The following is a 22,823-nucleotide window of genomic DNA, read 5'->3' on the forward strand; positions in this document are numbered from 1 at the left end:
CTTTGGACTTAATGCCAAAGTTGAGTGGTTTGGTAAAGGAGGCATGAGCTGGAGTGGCGTCCTCCCCCGTTTTTATGCAGAGTTGTCAAACGCACAGAGTCCCCCCGACATCTTGGTTGTCCACGCTGGTGGTAACGATCTGGGCATGATGCCTGCCAAGAAACTGGCATCCATAATGGAGCAGGAGTTGATGCGGCTCAATGCAGAGTTTCCGTCAATGACGATTGCGTATTCCTGTATCAACGAGCGGCAAGTGTGGAGAAATGGACCGCCACGGAGGCTCGATGGCGACAGGAAGACCGTCAACAAATGCATGAGAAAGGCTGTTGGCAACTTCGGCGGCGAAGTCATTGAACATCCCATCCTGAGATATTTTGAGAGGAAATTATTTCTGGCAGACGGAGTGCATTTCACCAAAAAGGGAAACTGCATCTTTGTGACTAGCATCCAGTGTGTTCTGATGAAGATCCTTCAGAAAAGGCTCCAAAGAAACTATTATTAACCATACATCTATTATTGTTATAATAATAGTTGGTAAGGTTAGTATTGTGGTTGCTGTTTCTTTTATAGAAATAAATAATCTATAAGAAAAGTAATGATTGGTGCAATCTCTGTAGGCAAACACAGATTTCCAAAAAGATTTAACATGTTCATGTGGTGTTTTCATTGCATTGCACTTCTTTGGCAAAATAACTTTCATATGATTTGGGTTTTACTGGAACACATTACTATTACATTAACATTACTAATACTAAAGTTCATCCATCTATCTACATTTCATTTTTTACTAGTACAGTTGGCTGTAAGCCCTGCAAATCCCAATCCTTTAAAAACTACAAAAGACACTTGAATCCACACAGCTTTTCATCCGTTTACGTCTCTTGATAAAAGCTCTTTTGTATTGAGGTCAGCTCTGGCCATGTGATGCATGGAGCCTTGACAGTCTCTTTAGTCAGATGGTGGACAGCAATGTACTTAATGGTCTCATCGTGTTGGTTATTTGCTGGTGTCTCCTGCACTATGACTGTCTCTGCATGCTGTTACAGCTGGTGGCAAAAACAAAGCAAACTGGCCTGATTTTAGAGGCTACAAGTCTGCTTCTGAAATCATAATGTACTCGGAGAAATAAACAAAATCTTAAACCTATAAACAAGTATAGACATAAGGGAGTGCAGTTACCCTCTCAAAAAATAATTATCGGATGAAAATATAAAAACAAAAGTGTTTGGCTTTTTCCATTTAATGTAATTAGCAAGCAAAGAAAAGAAATCTTTTCAAAAGACCCCCATTCATTCTCAGTCATTTATTGTCGTTAGCCTTAATGCTAAAGCCATTTTAACCTTCCCACAATGCTCTGGGAGAGTATTTTTGACCAATCAGAGGCGTTGCTTTCAGGGCCTGTGAAATACAGTCGAAAAAATACAAATTTGACCGCTGCAACAAAGCTGCTGCAATTTCTTTTAGAACAAAATGGAATTAAGTAGAGTTAAACGGTTGACTATCAAATGACTGAAGATTAATATCCATTTTACTAATACCGGGACAACAGATTAATACACTTGGCTCTTAAAACGGGAACTGCAACAGGAAAACCTGGGCAAACATGTCCCGAGACTTTTACTTAAGTAACATTATCAGCGCAGGACTTGTAGTAGGAGGAGGAGTATTTTTACAGTGTGGTGTTAGTACTTTTCCTTAAAGGATCTGAACACTTCGTCCACCACTGCTTCAGAGCAGCACAGAGACAGGACGGGGAACACACAGGCCTCCTTGTTTCAGCCTCGCTGCGTTAGGGCCTCGCCTCGAGGGACAAACAGAGCCGCATGGCGCCCTGCACCGGTCGCCTTGCGACGTCTGGAAACACGCCCAGCCCTGCCAGGTCGATGCGGAGCCGTGCCAGGCGATGTCGCGTACCAGCTGGAGGCTACTGGCCCATTCGTCGTGGCTTATTGTGCGGTGTCACAAAGTGTTTTTCTCTTTCTTATCGAGGGACACAGCATGCACGGACCTCTGCGTCTTACTCCTCCTTGCCGTGTCTAATCATAGCCCCGGCAGTTTGGTTTTATCAAGACTGCATCTGTGATATCCGTGAAATGTTCGGCCTAGTTCTGCCGCGGCGACACATTCCTGCTCTTGCTATAAAAACGGCATCTGAAAGTGGAGCATTCACACTCAGACACTCATTTTCAGTCCCCTTTTCGCTGCTCCAGGAAGCATTTCTTTTACTAATATCTGTAGATGACATACAATGAGGTACTTGTACTTTACTTGAGTCTTTTCTTTTCATGCCACTGCATTTCTGCATGGAGCACTTTTACTTTTAATACTTTAAGTACATTTGTTCTGCCAATCGCCATCTTAAAAAGGGAGCACTCACACCTACAGACACTTATTTTTCAGGTCCATTTTTGCTCCGAGAAGCCTTTCATTTTACAAATATCTGTCCACGACATAATGACAAACACAGGGAGAAACAATAATTAGAGGAAAAAAAAGAGAATCTAGTTACACCCACAACAGCCTCGTGCCTTTGATGCCTCTCTTGCTCTCTCCGCCAACACATGTAACCCATTGATGCATTAAAGCACTTTACGTCTCTTTATTCGCCCACCTTCGATGGCAAAGCAACAAGTTGATGCTCGAGGAGACAGTGGAAGTCACTAAGTAGAGTAAGGTGGATGCAAATTGGGTTCACTATGACTCCTGGAAATGAAGGAAACATCACAGATTGATGTGATCTAAGACAGTACCCAAGGGTGGTACGGGGACTTTGCTGCTGAACGCTAACATGACTGGCAAGCAACCTTGAGCACCAAAGATGTTGAGTCAACAAGGCAGGCGGCATCTACAGGCCATCAAAACCTCTCCATTCCAAAAATATGACAGAGAGCATGCTATGAAATCCAGGCAGATGTCCAACAGCAACATATCTGTTGCTGCCTCAGTAGTCTACATCGACGACGGTTCATTTACGGGATAGTTCAGGCGCCGCCGGTAGCTCTGCCGGAGATCTCTCACTTTCCGTTTTCTTTGAATTAACTTTAAACTCCAGTCGTATCGAGGAACATTAACCGGAACCTCTGAGCCACGCTGAAAATGTCAAGTTTTAACAACAAATTAGATGGTGCATCAAAAAGGCCTACTTGGCTCTTTCAGATTGTAAAGATTTACAAAGAATATGTTGAGGGCATTTCCTCTCTAACTGGGACGTTTTGGGACTGATTGCTGGGATTGCTGTGGATGAAGTCCCCACGGAGATACACTGGTAAGAGATAGTGAGGCTTAACCATGCAGAGAGCTAATTTCTTGTTTTTTAAGATTTTTTAACCATTTTAGGCCTTTATTTTTATAGGACAGCTGAAGACATGAAAGGGGAGAGAGAGGAGGGAATGACATGTCGACAAGCAAACCTCTACATCTAAATCAGGTGAGCTACCTGGGCGGCCGTATCCAGCTAATTTAAATAGCTCCCATTACCGTATTGTGTTCCTTCCTGCGACTATTTAACAGAGCCACCGTCACTGCGTCCGTTGGGATTGGTTTAAAGAGCTGCAAACCACCAGCGTAATACTTCAGATATCATCAAAGGCGGGCAGCGGTGGGTGGTGACATAACTGGATTGACATAGCTGTTTAACCCACACATTCAGATTGTGACCCTGCAGCTCATGTGAGGTGAACCTCTTGCAGGAAAAGCGGCCACACATCTCCATCAATCATCTGTATCGAGATTCGGTAAATTCACTTGGACGTCTGCGCGTCGGGTTTCTGGCCCAGTTTGTCAAAATCAATCCAAGTGTGGAGAGCGCTTTTATGGCCCAGTTGTTGTTGTTTAATTAAGCCCCCCACCTCTCTATCCTGGGAGAGGATTTTGCTGAGCAGAAATGTTTTTTTAGCAGCTCCTTGAGTACCATTTATACAGTGGGACCCGGCTTTTACACCTCGGAGCGACGCTGCCACAGGGAAGCAAACAAGTGCGCAGATGAGTATCTTGTAACATTTTGACAGACAAGATCCTCTACGTTTGTTTTCCCTAACAGGAAACAAAAATGGGAAAATTACTGTGATGTTATTGTTGTTTATTGACCACCCAGCATTGCAAGCTTAGTCTGTGCAGCCAAACATTGTTCAAAACCCCAGAGCTTCCATTTTAAATGGTTCTCAGGTATCCAAAACTTCTAAAGATATTATATACTACATGCATATTCAACAATCATAAATATGACGTGTGTGACGGAAAGGTGTGTCAGATGTTGTTGGGTCCACAGACAAAGTTTTAGCTCATCTTATGTCATAACTGAATTAAAACATGTATAAAACAAAAAATAAGACATCTACACCATTTAAAGTGGTAGTATTTGTTCATTTTGGTGTTTAGTGGTGCATTTCCCTGACTCAAAGCATTTGTCAATTCATTCTTGAAGGAAAAAAAGTGCTTTTCCACTATCAGGCGGGGAGTAAAATAAGAGTTTGAATGTCTGTCCAGTAAATATGAAGCAACTTACAGCCGCCAGTTAGCTTAGCTTAGCACAAAGCCTGATAACAGGGGAAGCCTGGCTTCGTCCAAAATCTGCCTCCAAGCCCCTTTTTATAGTAAACTGTAAAAAGCTACTGCACAAGTACTGTATGCTGATGTAGCCTGACAAGCCAGAACCACATCCAGATGTTGGGTCTGGGAACTCCCCATTGGCAGGGCTTAATCTGAGGGGTGGGACTAAAAGGTTGTCTTTCAAATTCCCTCTGCACATAGCCAATCAGAGCAAGCCTAAAGAGCAAAACTAAACACATCTTCCTTTTTTAAGAATGACTTTAACCCCAAGTCTTCCAGAGTCGTGGCCAAAGCCGACTGGACAGACCGCTGTTCATTAGCAGCAGCAGCCATCTTTGTTTTTGAGTAGCAGGGAAATCACGCGGAACCGTTGCACCTCTGCCGTCATTATGTTAAGCCCGCTTAACTTGAATAAATGGTGAAAAAAGACATTAGTAATAGGCTTACTGTCACTAAGGTAACCCTCCACAAATACAGTTCATCCAAAGGATTCACTGTCACATGTGTTAATTAAAACATGTTCTATAAAATCTTGCCATCAATTACTTTTATCACTTAGTTTTCCATGCACTAAAGGGTATGTATAAAGGCTTTTATTTTGTAGGCCCCGTTAAATATGCAACTTAATTTTATTAAATATGTAGTAAGGGGTACCTGCTCTCTCTCTCTCTCTCTCTCTCTCTCTCTCTCAGATAAGGGGCTTAAAACTTGTTGAAGGCCTATTGTGACAGCTCTGTAAACAGTTTGGATCTGATATCAGGGACATGTTTTTCAGTCTTGGTTTTAACAGCGTGATGCAAGCAGACTTCTCATCTTTCATGTCGGAGCGTCTTTGCTGCAAGCTGTTGTCTCAACATCTAATCAATCTCTCAGTGATTGCTCAAGAAGACAAAATAGTGAACTGTGCACTAGGTTTTTAGCATGGGCGTAGATTTGGGGTAGGTGAGGGAGGAGGTGCAGGCCCCCCACCATATGTAGAAGACATAGATTTGTCCCTTCAAAAAATATGACTCCAAAAGAGGTACAAAAATAACCGTCCAAGGGGCTCAAAACATGTACGGAAAACAAGAACTTTGTCCACTTGTGGTACATAAAAAAAAATACCTAACAGGATCGCCACAAAATCAAAATATGATTTATTTTGATTTCTTGTTATTCAGATTACATTTTTTGAGCTTCTGGCTTTGAAGTCATGTGGTTCGCTAACAGATTTGTAGTTGAGGTGAAAAAAAACACCCCAAAACACGCAATGTTTGGAAGATGAAGGTCTGAAAGTCGAGGTTTTGAACCCTACAGAAGAAGAAGAATGATCTTTCCCTAATTATTAATAGAGACATTTGCAGACCATAAATGGATGCAGAACAGGCACAAATTGTTGGGTAACAATTTAACCAGAGTGTGGGCCTCGACGTGTTCGACGCTCCAAAATGTTCCAATTGAATTGTCAATGTTGAAACAGAACCTCCGTCGTCTGTTTTATGGTTACCAGGTTGCCACATCTCCAGCTCTGGTATTTCCCTGCTCACGTCTATCACTCCCCTGGCTTTGAACAGGCTAAAGAGCTTGGCTGAGAGCAAAGTGGCAACGCATCAGGCTCCAAAACACAATGGAAGGCAATAACTGATGTGCTCCATTTAGCACGTCTAATTTGACATTTCTGTGGAGGAACTGCAGGCGGTAGATTTGACGCTTCACCGGTGCTGCCGCCTGCATTCTCAAGACAGAGAAAGGTGATGCAAATTGATGCTATTTACTGGTCGTAGACTGTTCAACGGCCTGAGACAAGCTACATGATAACATTTGCTTTCTAGCAACTTGCACGTTCTGGAAATTACAATCACGCTGCAGGTTGTGAGGGTTGTTTGTTAGCTGTTAATCATCTATTTCTTGCTGCGCTGTCCCCAAAAATCAACTCTGAAGATTATTACTGAGGTATGATGAATCCATATATCCACTAACTACAGATTATAGCAATTTTGAATGTTCTCATAACAAAGTCTTCAGAGAAAGCTACAAATGCACAACACATGCATCTCCTTTGCTGCGATACAATGCATGTGAAGGGATAATGATGCAGCAGTCCTGGATTCACATGTCTGAAATAAGTGAGTTTCCAGCAGCAGGCAGAGGCTTTTCGAGGCATTAAGTATAATCGATATAAGCGACAACCAAAGCAACATCAAGGAAGCAAACAGCCTTAACTTCACATCAGTCGAGAAATTAGAGCAATCTGAAGGCCCAGATTTTTTGGTCTGATAGCTCCGAAGAGATTGCAGATTAAAAGTAAGAGCAGAGACTCTTTTCTTGGAAATCGTAAGCGTTCAAATAGCAGTGTGCAGTATTTCAGAGTCACACACCCAGGGACTAAGTAGAGAACATGGCCACTGTCCAGGCATAATTAAGAGCGAGAGAACAGACAGATTCCCATGATGACGGGATAGAGAGAGGCATAAAAATAACAGCGCGGGAACGGAGGCAGACGGAGAGACGGAGGCTGCCTTCACACTGCAGCTGCAACTGCCTCTGTTGGGATTTTACCACATTAATATGTAACATGAATCTGAAGTTTCTATGAGTTCAAAAAAAGTTATTGGGGGAAAACAGATCTCCGACTGTCGCTTCATATCCACATTCTGCGCCCAAAGTATGTCGGTGACACATTAATTACATTTGACATGATTTAACCACAGACGACTGTCCAAACTTTTCACACATTGCCTTAGCTGTGACAGGGAGGACGTCAACAAGCCCAAAGAAATGGGGGAAAAATCATATTAGGCGCCCAGATAGCTCAGTTGGTAGAGCGGGTCCCTAAATGTGGAGGTTTAGTCCTTTACGCAACAGGCTCGGGTTTGACTCCGACCCCCCCTCTCCCCTCTCTGTCCTATCAAAACTCACATCATCGCTTTCCGTTTGTATGAAGGGTAATTCTCACGAGGTGAATATTACCATGATTTGTAATAACTGCAGATGTTGTCCTTGCTTTGATTGGGTAACTAACATTTTTTTCAACCTGGATCATTGCAGCCAGCATTGGTGAAAAAATCTACAGTGTTAATAGTTAACACTGTAGTTAATAGAGCAACTGTCCAGCTTGCATTTACCTTCACAAAACTGCTCGTTTTGCAGCTGACATGCTCAGATTATTCCTTTTAAGTGTCTGACAACAAGTTTTTCCTGAACTCAGTCGTTTTGGCATCTAAATTTAACTGTCATCGCCGCATCACGCTCCTGGCTAAACTCCACTACCACGGCCCCTGCTGAAAGGACCGTCATCTGGTGGTCCCTGTACCCACCTCAGAGTCACCTACTGGAGGCTGACCTGCCGCCGCTGGGAGCCGGCGTCACAAAGCTCTGTAGTGGCTAAATACAACCAGCAACAGCTGCTCAGATGTTATCGTACGATATACTGTTCACATTACAGCGCTCTAGTTAGTTTAAAAAACTTATATTGTGTGAAGTCGATGACCACTTTGAGGGGTAGAGCTATATCTGTGTCTGTATTGGCATTATTCATCCTAAGAAATTAGCCCCAGAAAAACTCCATTGGAAGGTTGTCAGTGTAAACGCAGCCACAAAACTAGATCACAAGTGGATGAATTGGTGAGGAAATGCCCACTGCACAGCGGTTCAGTGGTTAGCCGTCAAGAGTTTGATTACTGGTCTGGGCAGGGCCTCTGTGTGGAGTTGGCATGTTCTCCCCGTGTTTGCGTGGGTTTCCTGCCACCACAAAGACACGCTACGCATGCCAGGCAACTAGGACTACAGTTGAAAAAAAGCCATGTGGCTAAAACACTGGTGCATTCACAGAAATGCTGATTAATGTGCAATGTCCTAATCAAATACATTTTAAAAGGTGAGACAATAAAAGCAGACACAAGGGTGTGACTGCAGCATCTAGTGCCTCCTACCTGCTCTTTGACGGAAGCCAGGAGGTTGTTGGTGGTGGTGGTGGTGCTGCTGCTGCTGCTGGCGTTCGGTGGGAGGCCATGACCGCTCTGCCCCTCTCTGACCGCCATGGGCCCTTCCCCCTCCTCCATCTCCTCGCTGTAGTCCAGAGCCGGCTGGCTGCTGAGGAGCCCTCTCTGACCCTGCAGAAGAACTACAAGCCGGTTAGGATGTGGACAAGGAGGATACACCGTGAAACAGAACATCACTGTCATGCCCCTGGGGGCCTCTGAGTGTGTCAAACTGGAGTTTACAGGCACCATATTGTGTTTCACTTGCTTTAATAATCCAGCAGGGAATTGCTTTGACCCCGAAGCACTGTGCTATTCTGTGTTTTAAACCTCTCGAATACCCCTGCAAAGACTAGTCGGGAATTTACGGTGACCTTACAATATCACCATGTTTCTACAACTCCCCAAAGGGCAGTTGGTTTTTATGCACCAGTATAGACTATAATATCAATTTTCGCAAGGATTATTAATAAGAGTACATTGTTTTAATCTCCTCTGGTATTATAAGGCTACCCAGTGGGGATGTAACCTTCGCTGATGCATGTGAATTGATGATTTCCCCACAAAGCAATATTTTCACCTTAAAGGTTATGCATCACATGTGTAGGTGTGCATTGCACGCTGCACAGAAGGCATTTAGCAGCATGTCACGTTCATGATTCTCGTCCCCCCCCCCCCCCCATCCACACACACACACATCACAGCTTGAGCTATGCGATGCGCCTTATCCGTAAACTACATGCAGCCTGTCTGTCAAACGTGCATATCAATCACTCAGCCGCCATCCGGCAGCCAAGGACGAGGTCACAGCGACTCACCCAACCAGAGATCAGGGAGCGCGGCTGCACAGACACCGAGCCTCCCTGGCTGTTACCGTGCCTGGTTCACCAAGCTGCCCGCCCGCCTGGGGCAAGCTGCGCCGCCTGTCAGTGCGACTCACCGGCCAGATGTTGCTGTTAGAAGCAGGCCACAGCTGGCTCGATCCGTCCTGTTACGCATCCATCCCCCCGCTGGCGGCCGTGAGAGCTACTACATTTCCCACGCGACAAATAAACAAAACAAACAGCGAGCAGTCCCGTGCGCGTCCACACACTCCTAGTAAGATGTTGTGCTTTTTTTTTTTTTTGTAGCCTACTTTTCTTTTTATCCGATGTGGAGTTTAAATGCACCCATCGGTCTATATTTCCCTGGCGTCCGCGAGGTAGGCTACCCAGCCAGCCAGCCAGCCACCAACCCGCCCAGCCACTATCACCGATCAGCGGCGTGACGTCACCATGCGGCTACGGATTGCTTTCCGATACAGGAATCGATCAGCCACCGATGCACCGTTGCATGCGGTGCAGTCGCGGCTGCACAAGCCGCGTTGTAAAAGTGAGATGCAGCGCGGCAGCTCCGTGCTGGCGAGGGGAAGGATGCAGCCTGCAACGGCCACGGTGCGCGTGCGTGAGATTCAGAGTGTGTGTGCGTTTTCTCCTCTACACACACCGCTTCAGGCCTGACTGGTCCATAAGGATAATTAAATAGTAAAAGCTTATTAAGTAGGCTACTTTAGTATAAATTATAGAAGTCAGTTTAAATTTACTTTAATTTCCTTAAAGGGTAATTTCTTTGTTCTTTAACCTGGACCCTAAAAGCTAAGTTGTTGTGTTTAAGTGATTCATGGGAACAACAATCTTGGACATTGGTCCAGTATTAAGGGAGAACCGGACTGTCATGTAATCCTGCAGGATTTTTGCCACTGATAGACTCCGATTATTAAGCGTCTTGAAAATATGATGCAAAGATCCCTGTAGAGTGTTTTTTTAAAGAGTAAAATCCTTTTGGTTTAACCAGAAACAGCTAAGTTCACTATCACTAGTCCCACCAGGCTGCTTTTAATTTTAATAAAAGCCATACTTTTAGCGTGTTTGCTGCCAAAGTTGGGGCTGTGGCAAAAACAAGCCCTTTTGTGGACGTAAATTGAAGCTGCGCAATTGCCCCATTAATTCATGTAGCTTGTTTCGCCGCTGGCGTCTGCAGCGGTCTTTTAGTTATTCAGGCTGATTAGACCTCTGGCTTAGGTTGAAGGTGGGGCGGAGCTTAATTGGGAATTTATCAGGTCCCAAATCCTCTACCAATAAGAATGATAATGGTTTCATTTGTCACGCCCTCTCATGTGCAGCAGAGCTAACAGTACACTACGGGGAATGTCATTAATCAGTGTATCCACACACCCACGGTCCTGGAAAAGGTCTAATCCGCAGAAGTGGTAAGACAGAGAAATGAGATCCAGCCTGACTGAATACCCCCACGCAGGGACGTAGCACAAAGGTCTGGGGCCCGTAGAAAGGTATTTTCCATGGGCCCCTACCCGCATGCCCAGCTATTCATTCTAGCATATTTTGGGCCCTCCTCAAGAGGGCCCTGATACTCAGTCCCCTTTTCCCCAAAGTCCTTAAAACATTTAAGAGGTGAAAAAGGTGACAAACACCAGAACCCTGAACAAAAGATCATGTATACTAAAGACAGCAGAATACAAACAGTGCTCACTTCCTGACTCCTAAAGGGGCGTGGCCTCCTTTGAACATCATGCGGATGCATGAAAAGTTATATTTGTATAACTTATTAATTGCTTTTGCTAACATCAGACATTTACACAGCTAAATGACATATTAAGCATCATGGAGATTAGTTTTCTAAGGGCGTTTTAGCTTCTTTTTAGCCAGATCTTGCACAAGTTTGTTCCTGAAACAAAGTTGTTGTTTTTTCTGCTGCGTTTGTCTGAAAAAAGCAGTTTTTGTGTCAAGGTTCTGGAGATATGTGGAGAGTGTGAAGAATGGCTCAAATATTTACTTTTATGAAAGAATCGCTCCTAATCTGTGTTCACTTCTCTTGTTGGCGTCTACACACTCAGGAGCTGCGGCTACTCTCCTAAAAAGGCGTGGCGGTGGAGAAACCCACGGGACACAGAGACAGGAAACTACCCACATGCTCCTCCGGGACAATATCTTCTTTAATATCAGCTTTCAAATGTAGCACGCTGGTGTACTCTGAGAAGAAAAATAAAGGAAGAGGACAACATTTACGTCAGACAAAAACATGGATTTGGTTTAAAGTTGACGATATGATTTTTATTGTTACCTGTGTCCTTGTTCAGAGGCTTTAAACTACAGAGCACACGACAGTTATAAGCTGTTTAGTGTTGGAATTGTTACATTTGGCTAAAGAAGAAAAACAAACAAGTACATGCACATGCCCATTTATTGAAATAATTAAATTGTTTCTGTGCAGTCATCAAGATAAGCGGGGTCGTACATTGAGTCGTGAGGTGGATTTCTCCTCACTACAAACACTTGAGGGATTTCCTGTTATAAAGCTTCCTTCTTCAGTCTCTTCTGGTACATTTGCATTTACAAAAAATGAAATAATACCACTTGCACGAGGGGGAAATACATATGACATGACTTCATTGAGGACTTTGCCCTGTTAAGCCACTAAAAGGTTCCCACTATTGGTTTGTAAACGGATACGCCACTAGCTCACACTGGGAGAAGAGGAAGCAACGTGACAAAACACTGTTTGAACTGGAAATACTGTACCTGAATATAATGATATACCTATATTTAACAGTTCATACAAATAAAACTTTCTTCAAAGCAAACAAAAAAAGATGATACATTCGCTATTTTGTCTACTGCAAAATAAAATCCAGTGCATCTCGTTTTGAACACTTGACAATGTTTAATACCACGTACAGATTAATTATGCATCACTGCTTAAATACAGCGTTGGAAACCAAGAGACAAACAGTCGGTTACTGCTGCATCCTTTCTGAGACCCAAGGTGATGAGTGTGCTGGATTTGCGGGAACAGACCCAGAGCTTTAATCTTGCCGTTATACACCCAAAAAAATTCATTCCCCTTCTTTTCATTTTTAAGAGCATTTCCTCCGCCCGACAAATGTCCCTGTAGGATTAGGATTTTACTGTCAACGTGCAGGTTCACAGTTACGGCGACGATATTATATAACTGTTAAATGACTCAAGGCTTAACTGTCCAGCAAATGTCACAGGAATGAAATCTATTACCCTTTTTTTTCTCCTGACTCTCAAACGAAATACGCAACCCCCCAAATAAGCAGAGGACAGAGAGGTGGAGTAATAATTCCCATGGTCTGCGGTGGTTTCGGAGCAGTAAGGCCAACTGTGTGAGCACTCTAAACGTGTGTATGTGTGAACTTAAAAACCTGGCTTTCTGCAAAGTATATAGTAAAACAAAAGGCACACTTCTGTTGAAGAGTGTTTCTACAGAGGTCAAAGAGGGAAAATGTAAGCCCTAATTAATACCACATGATTAAAATTGTACCACCCGTCTCACAATCACACCGGATGGACTCATGAAGTGTCTCAGTATCACGGCAACCATTGGGGAGGATGTGGCTTCAAAATCTTCATCACACATCCGCAAAGATTTCCAGCAGTATATAACAATAATTCCTAATGACAGAATCAATTAATAGAATGCAAACCGGATGCAGATTCGTGCCAGAAAATAGATGGAATGTATTAACCGATTACCGGCAATTAGGTAAAGTTAATTGTTGCTAAAATCCACATTTGCTCATTATGAGACAATGAGCTTCCTAGCTACTGTTGCTAGCAATACTGAGAGTGATTGCTACAAATAAAAAAGGAACTCTTAAAATAAATGTGAGTAAAATTTGTTTTTTTGATGTTGTCTTTAAGGAGATGTAGGAGAAATCCTTGTCTCTGGTTGGCAGACTTTCCTTTGAGACAGACCTTTATTCCGAAGTATGTTTTTTAAATATCGTAACCACTCGCTCAGCAGGCTGTTCCACTGCTTCAAGTTTTCATTTGCAAAAATGTCGCAGTAAGCATTAATGGAATAAACTGCCGTCGGATGGATAAACACGACAGCCACGGATCCGGCTGTGCACTAATACTAAGTTCTCCTACTAACGTCTACAAAGTCAAAACACTGCATGAGTAGATAAAAAACTGCTGGTTGGCACGTTCAGAACTCTTTTTTTTTTTTTTTCATGGTTCTGCGGAGGCTCCACGCAGAGCTTTCCCAGTAACCTCGGCGTAGATGTAACACAGAAGCATAAATCACGCCTTAATCGTCACAGGGAAATACCCTGGAATGGACTTCCAGCTTGGCAGTCTGCTAAAGGTGGCTATTGGCTCTTAAATTTCCCAGAATAATTATCGCTTGTTGCATGAGTTTTGAGTTTACCGGGCTGAATGAGAATGAAATTAAGACACTGGAGAGCTTTTCGATGTAGAGTTGACCCAATTCAGTTATATCATTAGCACGCGTCTGAGATATCCGGACTGCCATGAAAACACTTGGCATTGTTAGCGATATACTGGTGAGCTTCCTAACAACCAGTGGCGAGGAAATTGATTTCGCAGCATCTTATAGTGTTCAAAATACTAGTGTAAACATCACGAGTTAATTTAGTGTTTCAACATGAGGCATGAGGCTTTTATTCTGATAATCTGATGAGTAAAAGCTTTCATAAAAATGCACAATAATACGAGGCATGTTAGATTTCTACGAACTCAAAAACAGAATTGTGGGTGGCATAGTAGAGAAGGGCAACCTTTTGCAGAGCTGCGACCTTACAAAAAAAAAAAAAAGAAATCATCTTGGGCCCTTTAACCAAACAAAGCACGGCGGCTGAGGCCATCGGTACGCACTTTGGCATGTGTCGAAAACACACAAATAAAACCTCCCAACATCCGTTCAGAGCAGGAACTCTTGATCAAAACAAATACTACACGTCACTGGAACCACATTTCATCAGCACTAACAGTTTAACTTCACTAACTCGATCTTCATACAACCAGGGAAGGAAACTAACACCAGCCATCAGTCAGAAACGGTGACTTTAAGCTCGGGGCTGGCACGGCCGTCTAGCTAAGCTGGTGAAATCGGTATTTTTCACTCAACCCTATGGACCCAACAGTCGTTAGTTTCCTGCCCTGTGCACAACTCGTCTTTCAAATCGAGAAACGACAACACAGATAAGAAATACCGCGAGCACGACGGACACAATCTACTCAACAAAATCCGTATGAATAATTTTTTTTTTACAAATGAAAGCAAATAAATAAAAAGAGCAGTACCTTTGCATAAACAGTACAAAACTTAACAGTCAGTGGATGTACAATAAATGCAAGTGAAACCGAGAGGGGCGGAGCGGTGTGTTCGTGGATTTGTTGGAAACCATAAACCAGTGTTAGGATGACCCCTTTCCCTCAAGACCAGAACCTGTATGCACTACTCCAGGTCGTCTCCAATGTCCTCCGTCCCAATGGTGCTGGTTTGATCGGAGGTCACGCCTGGAAAACAAAGCAGAAATCAAGATCCGAGAAAACATTTCCCTCTAGCTAAAACACTTCTGGCCCTGAGACACCAAGCTGACGGCCGGGGACTACTGGCGTACCACGTGCGTTCTGCGTCTGCGTGAGAGGAAATAACTCCCCGTGCCAGCAGGCGGCCGGAATCTATTTCTCATTCAACAAAAGGGAAGAGGCCGGACAGCGGGCTAGTAAAAAATTATCACAATTAAAACGTGAAGTAATCGCAGACATATTGCGAAATGGTGAATTTAAGCTGGGCTTTTATTGTGAAGGGTAAACAAAGCAAAGCCAGTGTTATGCAGCGCCTTTTGTTTCCTAATTATTTTTCAAACCTTTATTGTTCAGTCTTTTTAAGTTTAATTCATGGTTTATTGAACGCGGTCCAAACTGCTCTTAATTAGTAGACACACACACACACACCTGACAGCTCTAGTGTATATGGCATTGGTTAGATGAAAAATGAGAAGAGCCTTCTGTTTGCGGTATCAGTTGTTTGCATTCCTACGTCATGTTTTATCGGTGGGGTGGGTCAAGCAAACTAGTGCGACGATAACACAACATGCGGACGCGCACCTTGATGTGTCGGGGCCTTTATATCAACAACAAGATGAAACTGTTCCCCAGTGTTCATAAACCTAAAAGGAAGCCCGTGTCGTACTTGAGGCATCGTCGTCATTAGGAGACTTCTTCTTGTCCTCGACGTAGCCATGACTCAGCAGCTTGGACATGCTGACCGGTGGAGCCTTCTTCTCATAACACCTGGAGAGGCGACACGACACAGCACCATCGTTTAAGAGATGTAACAATTCAACATTTTGCTGTACAATTACTTATCTAAAAAATAAGTGGGATTTATTTTAAGACCATTAAGACCTAAACAACGCATTTTACAGCCAGCATCGTACCTGGAGCTGGGCACTTGAAATCTAGGATTTTTAGGATCTTTTTAATACCATTTCAAATTAAAGTCAATGCCAACTTTGTACCCATTCCAACAGATGTGGGGAAAATTTAAAATCTGTATAACTTTTAAACCCTAGAAAATAATTATGTATTGTAGGCTAATTGAATTAAATGATTTCATATTTAATACAATTTATTGGATTATAATCTAATCCAATAAAATAAGATATATGACATTGCATAATGAGCAATTGTACGTTTGGTACTTAAGAATATTTTTATTATACTTTTTGTACTATTACTTAAGGAATATGTAACTGACAAGTCAGTTGTAGCTCGAACCAACGTAAGAGCAGCATTAGAGCTCTAGAGCTCCGCTTTGTAGGCTACAACTCCATACAAGCGTTTCTGGGAATGAACGGGGAAACACCTTTAAGACCTGACTAAATGAAATTTAAGATCTCGAATCAAATCTGGCTGTTTAAGAAGTTTAAGCCTTACATTTTAAGTTTTTAAGACTTTTTTTTGACCCTGTGGGACTCCTGGATTCACAATGTAATGGTCTCTTTAAGTGAAATTAAAAAAACAAATTAAAGTTTTGAATGAATCGTAGGCTACAGCTTCTGGTTTTATATCTCTGTCATGTGACCCAGATAATGTAGTAACAAATACACAGCCTATGAAGCAAACCACGCCTCTTTATTACCATAAAACATGTTTTTCTAACTTGGGGCCCTTGATATTTTTGCAACATGCCATCAATCACTAATTTAATTACAATTTGGCATGTGTAAACAAAATCAACAATTACCAATCATAAGCCTTAATCCCTTGGCTAATGATAGCAAATAACTGCAGTTAATTGTTACAGGCCTACTCACAACCTGCATTCAACACCTTTCATTTATGGAGCAGCCACTTAATATTTGTGCCAGATAATTATTCTTTATCTTCTGTCGTTTTAATTTTGATCGATTGATACTCACGTTCGCTTGTATTTGTTGGTCATGGACAGACCGCCAAGCTCATTGGCAACGTCATCAGGAGACATCTGTGGGAGGGAAAGTTACCCGGATTTTATTTAACCTGCTTAATTTGTGTTGCACTTAATGACAGAGCTCAACCGTGTGGTCCCAGAAGTAAATATAAAGTTTATTTTGTCTTCGCTAGTTTAAGACCGACGCAGTTGTTAATTTCTCGACAAGCGGCCAAGTCGTTTAACAGCAAATTAATCTGCGTCCATGGCGCGCTCTCTGCTGATTGGGTGTTACCTGGGACACAGTTCAATACAATAAACGAGAGACACGCCCACCAAACCAGAGAAAACAGAACTTAATGCCGTCGCCCGTTCACATGTCGTTCATCGAGGTAATATAGAGATTACTCACTATAGTATGGAAAAATACTGCGCTACCCACAATCCTTAACGAAATCTGAGATTGATCGCCGATTGGCTCGGTTCCAGACTTAAAACTCTTTACATTTGGAATTCTTGAAACGACAACGGAACAACTGAACTGGGGGAAAACCACTTCTGGATCCAGAGCCGTTATATGAGCGGCCGGTCACTGTTGAGCTCCATCGCCTGAAGGGTGCAGCCACATTATCAGACAAAAAAATGCAGAAAGTTCAGATTCTCTTACTGCAGAATTATAGACGGATTGATTACATTTTTTGCCAAATATACACTTTGACAAGCAACTTGGAACAGATCTTGGTAATAGAGCAAAGGATGAAGTGATGGGGGAAAAAACTTGAGATGCAGTTTGTCATGCAATGGAGAATGATTAAAGAAACATGAACAAGAATGAGCATGAACCCAGCAGAAACCGCAAACATCATCCTGAAATATTCACGGAATATTAACTGCCAGTTAAACTGATTTTAATCTGACAGGTACCATGTGTAATGCTACCAAACGTCATCTGTTACGTTTAGATAAAGCCTCCTCTGCAACATAGCGGTCCTGATAACACTACCAAGAAATATGGAGTTTTAAAAGTTTAAAAATTACTGTTTAGAAAACAAGTTTTTTTTATTGTTCCTGGATACAAAAAGAAGAAAAATTTTATGAAATGCAATTTACATGAACTTGTGTTTTTAATCAGGTCCTTCCAATTCGTCACTCTGTGCTTACCTGGACCTTCTATAAATATTTCCACAAAGCTTCCACACAGCCAACAAGCACCGAAAATGAAGCCAAAAATGGATTTAAACCAAAACTGTGAATGCGACAATGGAGTTAATAAGGCGAGGAAAGGGTGTGGTAAATAAATGAATAAATAAAAGTATGGAAGACATGGACACGGTATAAAATCTTGGCGGTGACTAGTTTGGTCCATTCACCTTCTCCTTATTGGGGGAAAATCTACCATCTCTTTCCCAGGACGAACCGTTATCGGTGCCAAACGGTGCAGCCATGGGCTGCATGCCCCTCGTCGTCTTGCTGTCGGGAAACGTTGGTTTGCTCCCGCTGTAAGCACAAAACCACGGTGATGTAAGAAGTTCTGCTGGCCAGTAGTTAACCCTCCTGTTGTCCTCGGAATTGGTTTTGACAAAAAAAAAAATAAAAAAATCTAAAAAGTGACAAATAAATTGAGGAAAAAACTGAGAAAAACATTTTAAAAAGGGGACAAAGACTTTGGGAAAAGTGACAAGTTTAGAAAAAGAAACTTTGAATTTTGATCCTGAAAAACCAAAAGGCTGCACGTCGTAGGGAAGACCACCCAAGGGTGATCAGATTGTGTGACCACTGGGCTGCACGGTACGAAGAAAATATCTGAGTGGGATTATCGGGACTGATGATGATCAACGGTATTGGAGGGAATGATCTTTTATTTATTATTATTCTCATTTTCATTGAAAGTAATTTTAAATGATTATACGAGTGATTTCTGGGAGGATCTGTAACTAAAAAGATGTTTTCTTTATTCTGTAGGATACAACCAAGCCAGGACGTCTCTGAAGCACCACAATACCTCATCAAAATAGTTCGACGCTGTTTTGCCCCGGAGGTTTTCTGTGTATTATCGTTTTTAGAGAAATGACGTCATCGATGACGCCCCAAGCATCGCTGCCGTCCGTACCGTACCTGGTTTAGGAAGTGGTTCTAATCTACAGGGTTTTATTACATATTCATGATCTACAAGTGTTAAATTAAAGACCTATATCACGACATCAAAAAAACGTATTCAGATGTCAGAGCCAAGAGACATTATCTTAAACACACACCCGATGTCCTCATTGGCATTAGAGGACTGGTGTCAACATTAGCAAAACTGCAAAATGCGACAAAAACATAGAAAATGGCCGATTTCTTTTCTGTTGAAAAAGGCAACAAAAAAAACATCTCAAATAAAAAAACCAACAAGGAACAAAGACGTTAAAAGCCCAGTTTGGATTATTTGGGAGGGGGGTTGTTGCCTGTTTCACACTCTTTGACCAACAGGTGGTGTTTTTTCCTTTTAGGAACCCAGTTTGCATGAGGGTTCATCTCGCCATCAGATGCACCTTCACCATGTCAGATCACTAATGTGTGTGTCTACCCAGTGTTCATACCTCTTTAATTCATCACTAAACCAGTTGGGTGGATTGTAGGGCTTCGTGGGTTTGTCATCAGCGTCAGCATCATGACTCAGCAGCCCTGCAGAGAGGAGGGGGGGCACCATATTTGAAAACACTTAACAGGCAGTCTACTCATCTCATGGGCTTAATAATGAGGCTACTTTACTACAAAATACCCGAAATTACCAGTTCTGGGATGAATAAAGTCTATATTATCTAATAAGTGTTAAGTGTATAGTGTCTAGTGTATCTACAATATTTACATTAAACTTGACATAACAGGACACCTATGTGTGTCTGAAAAAACTACTCAGGAGCAGCAGTAGAGGACTTGTTGTTGTTGTTGTTGTTGTTGCAAAGCAACAAATTTGACAGAATTGTTTTCTCTCAGTTTGTCAAAGACTTAGGTCTGCTTATTAGGCGGAGGGGTGGAAGGGTCCTCCCAAAGAAAATGTCATGTTTTTAAATTAAACATTTTTTAACATCGTTTGACCGTTATAATCTCCTTAGCTATATATATATAAAAACGTCAGAATAGCTAGAGCAGATAATCAATAAATAACACTCAAAAAACATGCTCAGGTAGTCCAACTCCAATCATTAGATCCGAGTATCACTTAGGTAGTTTTGATTATAAAACTGATTTTGAGTAGGGGCTGCCTACAGTAATGGTGGGGAAAACCCTGCCCTTTTACCTTTGTGTCCACCTCCCTTTGCGAGCTTCACATACTCAGAGTCCGACTCAAAGATCCCAACTCGCCGGCCGGTGGTCCGTTCCACCGGAGAGGTTTCGTCTGCCGTTTGGGACAGACCGGGGATCTGGGAGGTGGGTCCAGTCATGCCGCTGGCCACAACCCCAGTCTTTATACCTGCAAGGACCCGAGAATTACATCTGCTTGCTTTGCTATGTAGCTCCTACTATCAGCAAATAAACACTTTGGCATGTTAAATATCATTTTAGCTGATGCTTTTATCTAATATGACTTACAACGGCTACATATGTCAGAGGTCGCACGCCTCTGGAGCAACAGGGGGTTAAGCGTCTTGCTCAGGGACACACTGGCTGTCGTATCGCAGTGGGAATCAATCCCGCTGCTTATTGGCTCAGTGATGCTGATGAGATTTTCTCCTTAGGGGATTGAATGACGAGGCATTTCTCGATACTTCAGAGGAACTGTGGTCGATGCCTAAAAAGGGTTGAATTCAGTACCCAGCACTACTTGGCATTCAATTTCAATAAATCTCATCAGCGTCAGTCAGACAATAAGCACGCGGCATGCTTCTACCAAGAACTACTAATGTCTGTGATTGTCTAGTAGAAGCTGATATATAAATACAAAGATTTGTGCCGTAATGTGTAATGTTGCAATCTCTGAAATATGCTATAACCTTTATTTTGCAATAAAGTTATTACTACCTGCGCTAGATAAACAGCTACTAAAGTGTTCTCAGTTCTGCTGCTTTCAGAATTCTGCTAAAATACAACAAACGAATGAGATACATTTTAAAGCGCAATTTTCTGCTGATATTTTCTTTCGACAAACTAAATCTCAGCAGCCTTTTGCGATGTGTGTATAGCGCCAGTCGATATTGTGATAGCTATTAAAAATGATATATTGTGCAGCCCTGGTCATGATGCAGTTCAGGGAAACTCACTCATGAAAAATGTATCTTTTTGTGTTTTCTTGTTGTGACTTGACGGGATAATACATTTCAGTAACATTAAGCTTTAGAAATGGCAAATCTTTTTTAGCTTTAAGTATTTAAATGTATAAAAGGTGATACAAATTAGTTGGTTTAGAAATGAATTTAGTCTTACCACCGGGCTTGGTCCTTCGATGGTTGGGCACTGCAGCATTCATTTCAGTTGAAGACATTTGACAGTCTGATGACCAAAAGGAGTACTTTATAGCCTGTTATGGCACAAAGAAGCATGACACAAATGAAAGGCCACCTTGACTGTTAGCAAACATAAAAGTCATAAAATATGACTTAAGGCCTAAATTAGCAGCTAGAGCTAAATTTAAAATATCTGAACACATCCACAACTCAAAGCACCAGTTGTTGCACTTTCTAAAGATGTCTTGCCCATTTTTCCCATCCCCATCTTCCGCCACAATGGACACAGATGGGTAGGGGCCTAAAACCATTAAGAAGAGCTCAGATTTAATGGGACGTCATTTATTACTTAATACATATGTGTCTGCCGAATTAATTAAACGACAAAAATTAATACAATATAGAAAAAAATGATGTCAAACAAGTCGTATATCGTTAACTAATAGCAAAACAGCCTTAAATTATTGATTTTTCAAATGGAGTTTGGCCTTCTGTTTCCAAACATGCAACAGAGCGGCCAGTATTCGCTTTTCATCGAAGTAGTAGCAATTACGACGAATTAGAAAATATAATTAAGGAGAAATAATACGAGTCTTTTGTTGCTATGCATGTAAAACGAGGTATCTTATATAGCTAATAAGACCAGCTAACGGTACCACCAGTAAAACAAGGCTAACGTTATATTAAGAAAATACATTTGATAATAATGGAGCAGACTTTCCGTTAACGTTACATGCCAGCTAGCGTAACATTGTAATACATAAAAGCACACACTAGTAAGAGACATAACGTCTAGCGGCATAGTTAAACTTAACGTTAGCCATGTTGCTAGCTAGCTAACAAAGCCTTGCTAGTTAGCCGCCTAACGTTCGATAGTTGCCGCAGTGGCTTTCCACCGCTAACCTTACTTTGCGCCGCAACAACGCTAGCTTTTACGGAAGCAGCTAACTATACTATTCAAAAAAAAAATCAGACACGTCTTACGTTATATGTATTTTTTCTTTCGTTGTAATAACTGAGCTGCTTGCAGCAATTAGATAGCTCCTTCTATTCCGCAGGCGAAGGCTGTACCCGGCCACACACACTTCCGTTGGCACCTGCCGCCGACTTCCTGTTTGCCATACAAAGATCGTGTAAATCCCAAAACTCCTGACGTCATTTTGTAGTCATCTGTAATATTCCCAGCAAAGGGGTGGAGAGCAGATCTTGAAATGGGTCAGAGTGATAGCTCTTCATGATATTCATGCTGTTAATCAATTTAGAAAAACGATCTTTGGGCGTTCAGACATCAATCTGAATCAAAACCCATTCTATAACATGTTATTAACGGTTCCAAATGCACATTGGATAAATATCCTTCATCAATGACAATTGACTTAATGACTTACAAATTCAGAATTCAGAAAACAATTGCTTATTAGTAAATCAGAAACCCCTGTGCATGATGTATTAATTGATTACCAACTTTTTTAACAGCATTCTGTCACAACTAGACAACCCCAATGATTGATACTGATTAAGAACCATTAATATAGCCATGAGCCTCAACTCAAGGGTTCCTTATTAAAAACCCGGCACTGTTAAAGGTGCTAAAGTTAGGATTGTGAAGATCCAGGATTTAGCCAAAGCATTTGAACATCGA

At 42.1% G+C, this 22,823-nt stretch overlaps 2 protein-coding genes across 6 annotated transcripts in view; both read right to left on the reverse strand.

The window, feature by feature from the left end:
• The window catches only part of LOC117939457 (plakophilin-4-like), a 43,046-nt gene extending 33,102 nt beyond the window's left edge, over positions 1–9,944 (reverse strand). For 3 of the 4 annotated variants that reach the window (XR_004655587.1, XR_004655585.1, XM_034864822.1), the window contains exons 1-2: positions 9,448–9,944; positions 8,460–8,639 (exon numbers count right to left, since the gene is read on the reverse strand). Coding sequence is in view for 1 of the 4 variants with exons in the window: in XM_034864822.1 (XP_034720713.1) it covers positions 8,460–8,588 (129 nt within the window). In the remaining 3 variants the exon portion in view is untranslated. Of the gene's footprint in view, positions 1–8,459; positions 8,640–9,325 lie in introns of all 4 variants that reach the window. The other variant, XR_004655586.1, reaches the window with a different exon arrangement.
• A 2,124-nt stretch (positions 9,945–12,068) lies between these two features.
• c24h7orf57 (chromosome 24 C7orf57 homolog) lies at positions 12,069–22,405 on the reverse strand. Of its 2 annotated transcripts, XM_034864966.1 has the most exons (8): positions 22,166–22,405; positions 21,162–21,227; positions 20,038–20,211; positions 19,337–19,421; positions 18,125–18,251; positions 16,765–16,829; positions 15,534–15,634; positions 12,069–14,854 (listed from the first exon to the last, which is right to left on the reverse strand). In XM_034864966.1, the coding sequence occupies exons 2-8, from the start codon at positions 21,217–21,219 to the stop codon at positions 14,793–14,795; spliced, it is 672 nt and encodes a 223-aa protein (XP_034720857.1). In that variant the 5' UTR covers positions 21,220–21,227; positions 22,166–22,405; the 3' UTR covers positions 12,069–14,792. The 2 variants fall into 2 exon arrangements, with proteins under 2 accessions (XP_034720857.1, XP_034720858.1); XM_034864967.1 differs by lacking the exon at positions 22,166–22,405 and having other exon boundaries at positions 21,162–21,246.
• Positions 22,406–22,823: the final 418 nt, after the last annotated feature.

The sequence above is a fragment of the Etheostoma cragini genome, chromosome 24 (assembly GCF_013103735.1).
Source record: "Etheostoma cragini isolate CJK2018 chromosome 24, CSU_Ecrag_1.0, whole genome shotgun sequence".
NCBI lineage: Eukaryota > Metazoa > Chordata > Actinopteri > Perciformes > Percidae > Etheostoma > Etheostoma cragini.